Source organism: Artibeus jamaicensis, unplaced genomic scaffold (assembly GCF_021234435.1).
Source record: "Artibeus jamaicensis isolate MK-2021 breed Jamaican fruit bat unplaced genomic scaffold, CSHL_Jam_final contig_384, whole genome shotgun sequence".
Lineage (NCBI taxonomy): Eukaryota > Metazoa > Chordata > Mammalia > Chiroptera > Phyllostomidae > Artibeus > Artibeus jamaicensis.
The window spans coordinates 8,425,510-8,437,916 of NW_026521810.1; the positions used below are offsets into that span (position 1 = coordinate 8,425,510).

At 38.2% G+C, this 12,407-nt stretch overlaps 1 protein-coding gene across 4 annotated transcripts in view; it reads right to left on the minus strand.

The window, feature by feature from the left end:
- Nucleotides 1–17: 17 nt before the first annotated feature.
- Nucleotides 18–12,407, minus strand: part of MGAT4A (alpha-1,3-mannosyl-glycoprotein 4-beta-N-acetylglucosaminyltransferase A) — a 125,553-nt gene continuing 113,163 nt past the window's right edge. Inside the window, exons 14-15 of one of the 4 annotated variants that reach the window (XM_037137186.2) lie at nucleotides 950–1,062; nucleotides 18–818 (exon numbers count right to left, since the gene is read on the minus strand). In XM_037137186.2, coding sequence (XP_036993081.2) covers nucleotides 792–818; nucleotides 950–1,062 — 140 coding nt within the window. In that variant the 3' untranslated portion in view covers nucleotides 18–791. The other 3 variants (XM_053664528.1, XM_037137183.2, XM_053664529.1) reach the window with 3 other exon arrangements.

Here is a 12,407-nt window from a genome sequence, read left to right on the forward strand (position 1 = left end):
ACTACTCAGAACAGCAGTTGATTTAAAACTTATGAATTGTTTATTTCTGGAACTTTCCATTTAGTATTTTTGGACCAGAGTTGACTATGGATAACTAAAACCGCAGAAAGCAAAACTACAGGTGGCAGGAAGCTACTGTAAAAAAGTAGTTCAATTAGGAAATCAATCTAGAATTACTCTTGAGTGGCAGTGCATTTGAAAAATGGCATTAACCTATAATGTTTGCATTTCCAGAGAAAAATATAGAAGGAACTTAAAAAGCAAGGTAACCATTTTTCAAAAAAAGTATTGATTCAAAAATTTACTGCACAAAAATATGTACTTCTTAAGTGTTTCTAATAAATTAACTCCATAACATTTTCATGTATATTTATATATATATAATCCCTGATAATCTATAAAAGAGGGTCTATAATAGTAAAATAAATGAATTTCAAAAGTACCCCCTTCATAAAATGTATTTACCATTAATTTCTTCTCAAATTTAAGGAATGTAACAATATGTACAACTCTTATGTATTAGTATAATACCAAAATAGTACAAGTCATATTAACAGGCTGTCATAAGTGTAAAATGTTTGAGTCAAGTGAAAATTGGAGGACAGCTTAGGTTTGAATGAATATAATTGTCTGTGGAAGGTTCACTTTCCAAGTGGAAATGACAATCATCTATCTACAGTAGATTTCACAAGAGGTAGCGTTCAAGTAAAAAAAAAAAAAAGTACATGCTTTGTTATCTTTAATCAACAAATTTACAGGAAAAAATGATGTACTGGTTTCTTAGGAGAGAATCAGTTGGTGACTTTCTTAATATGAATCTGAAATACAAAATTGTGAAGAGTACAATGAGGCAATTATTTTTCATTTCCAAAAGCCTTTAAATATGAAATCAAAATGTGGGAAAAAAGCAGACTCTAAGCTGTTTCACTGAGGTAATATATTGTCTTACCTCATTAAGAATGGCCCAGACAGCAGAATTCTGAATAACTGAAAGTCGAAAGGCTGCAATGGGGTTTAGTTTGGGATCCACCATTCCTTCTGCAACACCATTCTCAAATTTTCCTTCAAAATAAAAATCAACACTGGTTGGGTAGTCTGGAACAAGCATGCTTCAAACATCATTGACATAAAGCAGGAAAGGAAAACACCAAAATATTTCCAGTGGAAGTCTTCAGACAGGGAATGGTTGACTTTTTCCTTCTTCCTACTTTTATTCAACTTTACAATAGAAACAATCCATTTGAAGAGGCAGAGCTATATTTTTCTTATAAAGAACAAAACAAAAATATACTGTGTACAAACTTCATGGAGGCTTAACTCAATAAATTTCAATGCTTTAATTAGACACACATATTAATACAATGGTTGGCCTTGGGCAGGGGCTCAACCTATGTGTATTTTTTCCAAGGGCACATCTAGAAGGAATTACAAAGTGATACCTTCTCTCAGCAAATGCAGGGTAAAACTCCATTATAAATGGCAAGTTGAAAAAGCTCTCCCATAAGGATAAGGACCAAGAACTACTATAAAAGTTAATGTGCTCTGTACCCAATTTTTCTTGCTGTGAGGAATACTATTTTTAAAACAAAACCAAATAATGCTGTTGAATAAGTGACAGGAGAATGATTAGTTCTGAGCCACATTTCCCCAAGCCAGGAATTGGCAAACTTTTTCTGTAATAGGCAGACAGTAAATATCTGGGGCTTTGTGAGCCAAAAGAAAAACAGGATACCACGTAAGTATGTATGTATAGAGAGAAAACAAATTTCCACAAAACTTACTCATGAAATTCAAAATATAATAAGAACAACAACTGAGTTCAATATATTCTCCTATTACAGGTGTACTAAAGAGAATGTAATTCTTTTGGGGGGGGGATAACATTTCAATTAACTGAAATTCAAAATCAGTGCTCCTTACCATCAAAAAATCAATTGCAAATGGTCTTATGTTAATGTGGATCAATGAAGATTTTATATACTTCACCCCAAATATTTCACACAGTTTAGATACTGCCTAATATATCGATCCACAAGCACATGACTGTAATGGAGCATATTTATCACTTGGAAGGTATTCATGGAATTCTTAGATTCTTCTCTTTATATTTGCCTTAGTGTATCATTACTTAAAGTGATTTATGGAAGCACCTCATTTAGCCTGATATTACTTGTAGTTCAAATAATGCTGTCATCAGTGACTTGACATCAATAAGCACTGTTTTGTGACTTTAGGCTGAATTTATTATGAAATAAGTCTGCAGCAAAAATTAATTCTCAAAGAGATAATAGTAGTCGAGGGCAGCTCTCCCACTTGGAAAAGTTTTAATCTTATTCCTGAGTTCAAAATAAAAAATATTTTAAGTCACTACTAAGTTGCAGAACTGCTGTGTGGTAGGGCAAGTCAGGATACTCAGTTCCTATTTCTGACCAAAATCCACAAAACTGATGATAACAAAGTCCATGAGAGTGAATAAAATTCACTGTAGACATTGCTAGTTCAATAAAATGACAAATTCAAATATTCTCTGTAAAGTGCCTGCTGATGAACAATAAAATAACCAGAGGCATTAAAAACTTTACATTTTCACAAACTTTGTAAATTTATCCAATTAAACCTTCTCCACATATATTTTTACCACCATTCACTGTAACACATCTTAGCAGATTCCACTTGAGGTTTTACCAATTTTGTGTTCTCTCAACTTGTCTTGAAAATATTCTTGTCTGTAGTTGTTCCACAGACTATTCAGAGACCAATTCTTCAGTCACTTCATTGTGGCACTGGCTCCAAATAACAGGGCAGAATCAGTAACATTTGTCAACTTATCAAGAGCCAAGGAAATAATTTAAATAATTTGCTTTCTGACTATTGATATTATTCCCCAAATCTTCAACTCTTCAAGTAATTATCGCTGAAAACCTAACAGTTTAAAGTTTTTTATTCTCTGCGCACATATATATCTTTGGCCACTGCAATTAAGTGTGATTTGATTAACTCATGGTTGCTAAGTGGTTTTATCTGTTTAACACATGAGCCATTTTAAAATTCACTTTGGTTACATCCTCATTTGAATTCATTTTGTGAAGAAATTCTGCTGTGATAAAATATTCCATTTAAAATTTTCTAAGTTTTCTGATCATCGCTTTCCTGTGAGTGGGGAATATTGTGAGTGCATAGTACGGTTATGTCTTCAATAACCACACCAATCTGCCACCTCCTGTCATAAAATAACCCACGTTCCAGAGTTAAGAAGCATTCAGAGTCTACTTTTCTTGTTTCGACATGGTGGGTAAACACTGGCATTTTCTTTTTTTGTAAATGTCACAGTACAGTGATATGTGTGGAACTAGAAATACTGTCAAATTAGACATGCGTCATTGATATTTGGGGTTTTTTAATTTTTTTTAAGATTTATTTTTTAGAGTGGAGAAGGGAGGAAGAGAGGGAGAGAAAGAAGTATCAATGTGTGGTTGCCTGTCATGCGCCCCCTACTGGGAACCTGGCCTGCAACCCAGGCATGTGCCCTGACTGGGAATCAAACTGGTGACCCTTTGGTTTGCAGACTGGGAATCAGTCTACTGAGCCACACCAGTCAGGGCCATCATTGCTATTTGTAGTGCACAAAGCAACAATCTGAAGCAATGAGAGCACCATCTAAATCTCTACTGCAGCTTCTCACTCTGCTGTTGTAGCACAAAAGCATGCAGACAATCCATAATACAAATACAAATACAAATGAGCATGGCTGTGTTCCAACACAACTTTATTTATGGACACTGATATTAGAACTTTTTATAAGTTTTACATGTGAATGATATTCTTTTTATATTTTAACCATTTAAAAGTGAAAATAAACAATGAGAAAGAATTTTTAAAATGTTCTTAGCTCACGGTCCATTCAGAAACAGGCAATGAGCCAGATCAGACCCTGGGCTATATAGTTTGCTGACTCGTATGGTGTTATAGAGTCTACTCTAGGGTCTTACAACATATGGATAGACTGGACCTCCAATAAGATAAGATACAAACGAGTTGGAAATCATACCAGACAAGGCTTGTGTTCATTTGTATAAAAATACTAAAGGTACATACTCTAAAGTAGTGTTTTTATTGAAAAATTATTAATAAATTTATTTCATAAAAGTATGTCCACACGTGGGACTGGACCAGGACAGGGAATACAAAAAAGTATTACCGACTATTGGGTTATACAGGGATTTAAGACTGAAAATTACTGTGAAATTGAAACACTTCAACAATGAGATATCTGGCATTGTCACCTGATAAGCTCATTTAATTAGAAAAACAATTACCAAATAATGTAATCAGCCTCATTAAAACACTTCACCCAACAATTTTATTCTGCAGGTATGTTCTCACATGTGCAAAAATTGCAAACAAACTAGGTAACCATCACTAGGAGACTGGAGAAATAAATTATGGTATGCTAATATGAGGAAATGCTAGGCAGCCAATGAAAAAAAATGAAGGTAATGCAGTTGAAGACTTCCTGCCATCACTATATATTGTAGAGCAGGGGTGTCAAGCTCATTTTCACCAGGGGCCACATTAGCCTCAAGATTGCTTTCAAAGGGCTGAAGGTAATTTTAGGACTGTGTAAATGTAAATGCCTAGGGCAAGGAGCTCAGTGCTGCTGCTGGGCTAGAAACAAGGTGCTGGGTCGGATAAAACACAGCGGAGGGCCGCATTCGGCCCGTGGACCTTGTGTTTGCCACCTGTGTTGTAGAGAAACTCATATACATGCTTAAGTGTTCAAATCAGCATTGTTTATAATAATAGAATGATGGAAACAAACTTTATGCCAAGCAAGAGAATCTATACAGCAGTGAAAATGAATGAGCCATGGATACATACATCCATGTGGATAACTCTCCCAATGGTGAGAGAAAAATTACAGACTACAGAATGATGTAACATCAAATTTAAAAACAGTAAAAATAACAGCACTGCTAAGGAAAATTTTATACTTATGTAGTACAGTGCAAATGGAAATGATAGCCATAAAATTTAGCATAGCAGTTACCCTTGGGTGGAGGGGAAAAGAAGACATTAGGGAAGAATAACCGAATTGGCAAATCTTAGGCTGGATACACAGATATTATATTTGCATCTTTTTATATATCTGAAATATTTATAATTTTTAATTTTTAAAACTGTTCATTTTCCATATGCACATATGTATTTTGTTCAGTGGAAAAAAACAAAATGCAGAACAAGGCTGTACACTCAGTATGTGATCATTTGTGCATGACTGTTTTTAAGGAATTTATTCATTTTTATTTATGACTAGGCTACTTCTGAAAAGACACAAATCATTACAGTAACTGCCTCTATGAAGCATTGGTAGGAGGGGAAAGAAGAGTTTAGGTAGGGCTAAGTTTAGCCCTGTACAACTTGGGGAGTCATCCTGTACACGAAAAGGTTGTGGGTTCAATCCCCAGTCAGGGTGTGTGCAAGAAGCTGATTGATGTGCAAAACTTGATTCTTTTCCCTGATGCAGTAAAGAATTAAAGATCAGCAAGCTGATTAGTATACAAGCAGAGTTTACTAGTAGTAATACATTCTCAGGGAGGAGAATAGGCCTAGGCCTTAACCCAGCCATGAATATGTAACTCCCTCACCTCACCTGGCAAACTATGTAAATCCTCAGGACAAAGGGACTGGGGACCTATGCCTGTCTCACCCACCTTGGCTAGGCCCATTCTCTTCCCTGTGAATGTTCACTACTATGTGAACATAGTTGGCAAGAAGAACCGATTTTCCCATAACAGATGGGTCTCATCTGTATTTCTTTCTCTCTCTCTAAAAAACAAAATAAAAAATATACCCTCAGGTGAGGATATAAAAAAATGTTTATAAGACTTAGGTTTACCCTTTTAAATTTGTATTTTATAGCATGTGCATGTATTATCTTTCCAAACAACAAATTTAACTTCTGTCCTTAACCCAATGGTCTATACCTGGTAAGAAAGACAAGAGAAAAAGGGGGAAACAAAGGAGGAAATTACTAAACAATGACTAGAATCGTATCATAAAATGCTGGCATTGCCAGGGATTTCCAAGGTCATCCTTTTTGGATCTCATTCTGTCACCCTGACAGTGGTTCATTTCTTTTAGTATTTCTCTGCTAAAGGCTCTTCAGCCCTCCTTAACTTAATTACTAAATCTAGTATTCCTTTCACAAGACCGTCCTTGGCTGTCATGCCACACCCATCTAACCTACCCTACCTTCAACTGTCAGTTCTCTACTAATTGCCGTTGACTATCTATTGTATCTGACGTGGCTTCAGGCATAATTTGTTACTTGGTCAGACCCAATTAAATCTTGGCCCCTTGGTGGGCCAGTCTTGGTGGCTCCTTCCCACCCAAGAAGACTCAGTTACTAACTAGCTCTTTCCCTGGTTCTGTCAAACTCCTGGATAGTCTACAGTTTAGCTTGAATGTAGCTACCAGTCTCCTCTTATTTTCTTACAAACAAAACCCCAATTATATTCCACACTGCCCTTAGGCTTGAACTTCATCAAGCTCTGTTTCAAATAAATTAGTCCCCTTTAGGAGAGCTACAGAGCTCTCTGTTTTTAAGCCTGCCTCTCTTCTAGGGAAAACTATCTGTACAACTGCCCAGAATCTTTGGCAAAGGACAGCAGTCTATTTCCCCTGGAGTGACACCACTGCTTTATGAGCAGAGCACTGGGGAGTAGCAGTATCCTTCATTTTCTTGGCTTACCTCTCCCAGTGTGCTGGAGGCAAGTGACCTGAGGTGAGGTGAGTGATCAGGGCCAAGTCTTCTCACCTTGCTGTGCCTGAGAAAGAGCTTCTGCCCTATGAATGGAGGTTTGGTGAAGGAAGGGAACCTCAGATTTCTTAGCTGCTCTTGTCTGAACATAAAACACAGAGTTGGGGAGGAGGAGACGCATGCACCTGCCCTTCCCAGTGAGATTCCACAGGCCCGGCATGGGAGCTGGTGGGAGAGGGAGTTCAGTGTTCTTGGTTGTACCTGCAGAGAGTAGAGCTTCCATCTCACTGACTTGGGCAGTGTGGGTAATGAAGCAGGTGAGGGCTCAAATGCCTAGGATTCTTAATGTTCTTACCAAGATTCAGATTTTCATGAGTAAATGTTTCTCCATTTGCTGTATTCCACCCCCCCCCCCAAATTTTCATGCCCTAGCCAGGTGATTCAGTTGGTTGGGGCATCACCCTGTACACCAAGGTTACAAGTTCAATCCTCAGTCAGGGATTGTACAGGAAGTGACCCCCAGATGTTTCTTCTCTCTCTCCCTTTTACCTCTCTCTTTCCCTTCCTCTTTTTCTAAAATCAATAAAAGCATATCCTCAGGTGAGAATTAAAAAAAATTTTTTTCACCAGTTGTGTGGTTATTTCACAACGGAGAAGGTCTGTGAAGCCCCTCACACACAATTCCATTAAGCATACTTCTTAAGGGAGATTTTTTTCTGTTCACTTGAAAAACAAAACCACTGCTCCATGTTTCTGATGAATACTTTTGTGATGCAAGATCTAGGGGTCTGATGATTCACAAGTTCTCTTCTGGTTCTAAGTATGTATGAGTTGATCTTTGAGATGATCTTATCTTCAAATTGCTGAAGAGATACTTAATATAGATGTATCTATTTCCTATGCTACTTTTATAATCTAGAACACAACATTCTGAGAAATTAAATAATTGACAGGTAATAGGGTTAATAAATGTCTCAGTATACTCTGCCATTTTATGTATTTTTCTAGAGGTGGGCTAAGATATAACCCAAATATGAAAATAAACTCATCTATATACCCAACCTATATAGAAATTAGTCAAGGTTAGGATACAAGTCTTGTGGCAAAAATTGAATGACATTCACCAAATGTAAAACTGCTCTACAAGCTGTATCTAGCCTGTAAACTCACAATATGAATTTACCGGTATTCTTTTTTTCCCTACTAGTAAGAAAAACATTAATTCATTGTAAGCACAAGAAAATAGGCCCTTCTAGCCAAGATGGAGGTGTAGGTAGATACACTTCGCTTCCTTGAACAACAAAAAGAAGGATAACAACCAATTTTAAAACAAAAAACAATCAGTACTAACCGAAAAACTGAGTGGAAGTCTGACAACCAAGGAGTTAAAGAAGAAACATTCATCCAGACAGGTAGGAGGGGTGGAGATGGGCAGCCAGAGTAGACAGGACATGTGACAAGGTGGCAGCTGGTGGACCAGGCAGTCTCACATTCACATGCAGATAAACTGGAACAACTGGAAAGGGAGACAGAGCACACAACCCAGGGTTCCAGCACAGGGAAATAAAGACTCAAAACCTCTGGTGGTAAAAACCTGTTGGGGTTGCAGCAGCGGGAGAAACTGCCAGTGTCACAGGAGAGTTTGTTAGAGGGGTCCACAGGATCCTACAACATATACAAGCCCACCCACGCAGATGTCAGTACCAGGGCAGCACTTGAAAGGGCACAATCTGCTTGTGGGAAGCAGGCGAAGTGAATGAAAGCAAGGCAAGAACAGAGAGAGTGGCAATGTTCCTTCTCTGGCCCCTACCCCACATACAGCACCACAATATGGCTGTCACATCCTGGCAAATACCTAAGCTTCCGCCCCTTACAATGTAACAGATGTGCTGAGACAAACAAATATGGCCAAAATGAAGGAACAGATCAAAACTCCAGAAAAAAGAATTAGTCCACGAGGAGATAAGACAACCTATCAGATGCACAGTTCAAAACACTGGTATCAGGATGCTCACAGAAATCACTGAATACAGTCGCAAAATAGAGGAAGAAGTGAAGGCTATACAAAGTGAAATACAGAAAAAAAAACAGGGAACCAACAGTGAAGGGAAGGAAACTGGGACTCAAATCAATAATGATAAATATATAAACTGGAATAGAATGAAGAAACAAGAATTCAAGAAAATGAAGGGAGGCTTTAGGAATATCTGGGACAACTTTAAATGTTCCCACATTCAAATCATAGGGGTGCCAGAAGGAGAAGAGGAAAGCATGAAATTAAAAATTTATTTGAAAAAATAGTGAAAGAAAACTTCCCCAATCTGGTGAAGGAAACAGACTTCTAGGAAGTCCAAGAAGCTCAGAGAGTCCCAAAGAAGTTGGACCCAAAGAGGAACACACGAAAGCACATCATAATTACATTACCCAAGATTAAAGATAAGGAGAGAATCTTAAAAGCAGTAAGAGAAAAGGAGACAGTTACCTACAAAGGAGTTCCCATTAGACTAGCAGCTGATGTCTCAAAAAAAACCTTAGTGGTATGAAGGGGCTGGGAAGAACTCTTCAAGTCTCTTCATCCAAGTACCAACATCCAAGATCACTCTATCCAGCAAAGCTATCATTTAGAATGGAAGGGCAGATAAATGTTTCCTAGATAAGATCAAGTTAAAGGAGTTTATCATCACCCAGCCCTTATTACATGAAACATTAAAGGGACTTATCTAAGAAAAAGAAGATAAAAAATATGAACAGTGAAAGGACAATAAATTCACAACAATCAACAACTGAACATAACACAAACACCACCTAAAGAAACAACTAGAACAAGAACAGAATCACAGAAATGGAGATCACATGAAGGGTTTCAGCAGGGAGGGGGAGAGGGGAGAATGGGGGAAAAGGTACAGGGAATAAGAAGCATAATTGATATGTACAAAACAGACAGGGAGAGGTTAAGAATAGTATGGAAAATGGAGAAGCCAAAGAACTTATAAGTACGACCCATGAACATGAACTAAATAAGCCAGGAGCAAATGCTGGAGGGAACAGGAGTACCACCAGGCAGAAGGGAATAAAGGGAAGATAAAAATGACATAACTGTAATAGCATAATCAGTAAAATATATTTAAAAAAAGAAAATATACAGCCATTCACAGAGTTGATATCTATCAAGTGAAAGGCCCTATGTGACAACAACCCTTCATTTCCACAGTGAGAACACAGAACTGAACTATGACGACACGGTACGGGTACATACCCTGTGGTATGAAGAGCCAAAGAGAGAGGCAACTAAACTAGTTAAAAATGGTGAGAAAGTGTCACTAGAAGGAGACATGTCGATTGATCATTTCAGTTGAAAAAAATATCCACAAACATGGTTGCCCATGAGAGCATGGGACATGAGAGGACCAATAGCCTTGGGACTGGAGAAATAAAGAATAGGAGGAAAGTAACAAGTTGTGAACGTGGATGGGAACTAAGGAATCTAAATGGAAAGTTATTAGGTTTTATCTAGGTTAACATAATTATATTGGGTTGATCCAAAAGTCTGTTACTTTTTTTCTGTATGACAGCTCTTAGTTGTCTTTAACATTATTCAAAACAATTTTGTTAGACTGTATTTTGACAGCAGTCATAATGGCATGCATTTGGAAAAAAATTATCAGAGACTTCCAGCCAAGATGGAGAAGTAAGCAGACACATTGGAATCACAGCAAAAGAAGGACAACAAATTTGAAAACAAAAACAAACAGAACTGACAGAAAATCGAACTGTATAAAAGTCCAACAACCAAAGAGTTAAAGAAGAAACCTTCATCCAGACTGGTAGGAGGGGAGGAGATGGGCATCCAGGGCAGAGAAGACTGGAGGCAAGGCAGTGGCTGGAGGACCAGGGTGAGCGGGTGGTGTCTGGTGGACTGGGCGAGGCAGCAGCTTGCAGACTGGGTTCTCCCACTATCGAATGCTGATAAACCAGAGGAATAACTGAGAAGTGAGCCTGACTGCACAACCCAGGGTTCCAGTGCAGGGGAAAAAAGCCTCAAGGCCTCTGACTGAAAACATCTATGGGGTTGATGTGGCAGCAGGAGAAACTCCCTGCCTAACAGCAGAAGTTCATTGGAGAGACCCATAGGGTCCTAGAATGTACACAAACCTATGGACTGGGGAATCAGCACCACAATTTGTGGGTAGTAGGGGAAGTGACTGAAAACCAGCAGAGAGTTGAAGAGGCACTGTTCCCTCTCATACCCATTCCCCACATATAGCATCACAACACAGCAAAAGGGGTTGCCCTACCCTGGTGAACACCTAAGGCTCCGCCCCCCTATAACGTAACAGGTGCACTGAGACAAAGAAATATGACCCAAATGAAAGAACAAATCAAAGCTCCAGAAAAACAACTAAGTGACAAGGGAATAGCCAATCTATTTGATGCAGAGTTCGAAACACTGGTAATCAGAATGCTCACAGAACTGACTGAGCTCAGTAGCAAAACGGAGGAAGAAATGAAGCTACCCAAAGTGAAATAAAACAAAATATACAGGGAACCAACAGTGACAGGAAAGAAACCAGAACTCAAATCAGAAAGAATGGTTTGGAGCAGAAGGAAAAAAGAAACATTCAATCAGAATAGAATGAAGAAATAAAAATTCAAAAAAATTAGGAGAGGCTTAGGAACCTCTATGACATCTTCTAAAAGTTCCAACATCTGAATCATAGGGGTGTCAGAAGGATAAGATGAAGAGCAAGAAATTGAAAACTTAGTTGAAAATATAATAAAGGAGGACATCCCCAATCTGGCAAAGGAAATAGACTTTCAGGAAGTCCAGGAAGCTCACAGAGTCCCGAAGAAGTTGAACCCAAGGAGGAATACACCAAGGCACATCATAAGTACATAATCCAAGATTAAAGATAAGGAGAGAATCTTAAAAGCAGCAAGAGAAAAGGAAACAGTTACTTACAAAGGAATTCCCATAAGGCTATCAGCTGATTTCTCAAAAGAAACCTTACAGGCAAGAAAGGGCTGAATAGAAGTATTTGAAGTCATGAAAGGCAAGGACCTACATCCAAGATGACTCTATCCAGCAGAGCTATCATTTAGAATGGAAGGGAGACACTTCATCTGGGAAGCACTTTATCTGCCTCCCAGATAGATAAAGTGGTTCCCAGATAAGGTCAAGTTAAAGGAGTTCATCATCACTCAGCCCTTATATGAAATGTCAAAGGGACTTATCTAGGAAAAAGAAGATCGAAAATATGAACGGTAAAATGACAACTCACAGCTATTAACAACCAAACCTAAAAAATACAAATAAATAAACTAAGCAAACAACAAGAACAGGAACAGAATCACAGAAATGGAGATCACACGGAGGGTTATCAGCAAGAGAGTGAGAGGGGGAGAGAATGGTAAAAGATACAGAGAATAAGTAGCATAAATGGTAGGTAGAAAGTATACAGGGGGAGGTTAAGAATAGTATAGGAAATGTAGAGGCCAAAGAACTTAAATGTATGACCCATGGACATGAAGTATAAAGGGGGGATGTGGGTGGGAGGGGCTATACAGGGCAGAGGGGAATAAAGGGGTGTAAATGGGACAACTGTAATAGCATATCAATCAAATATATTTTGAAAAACTTATCAAAATT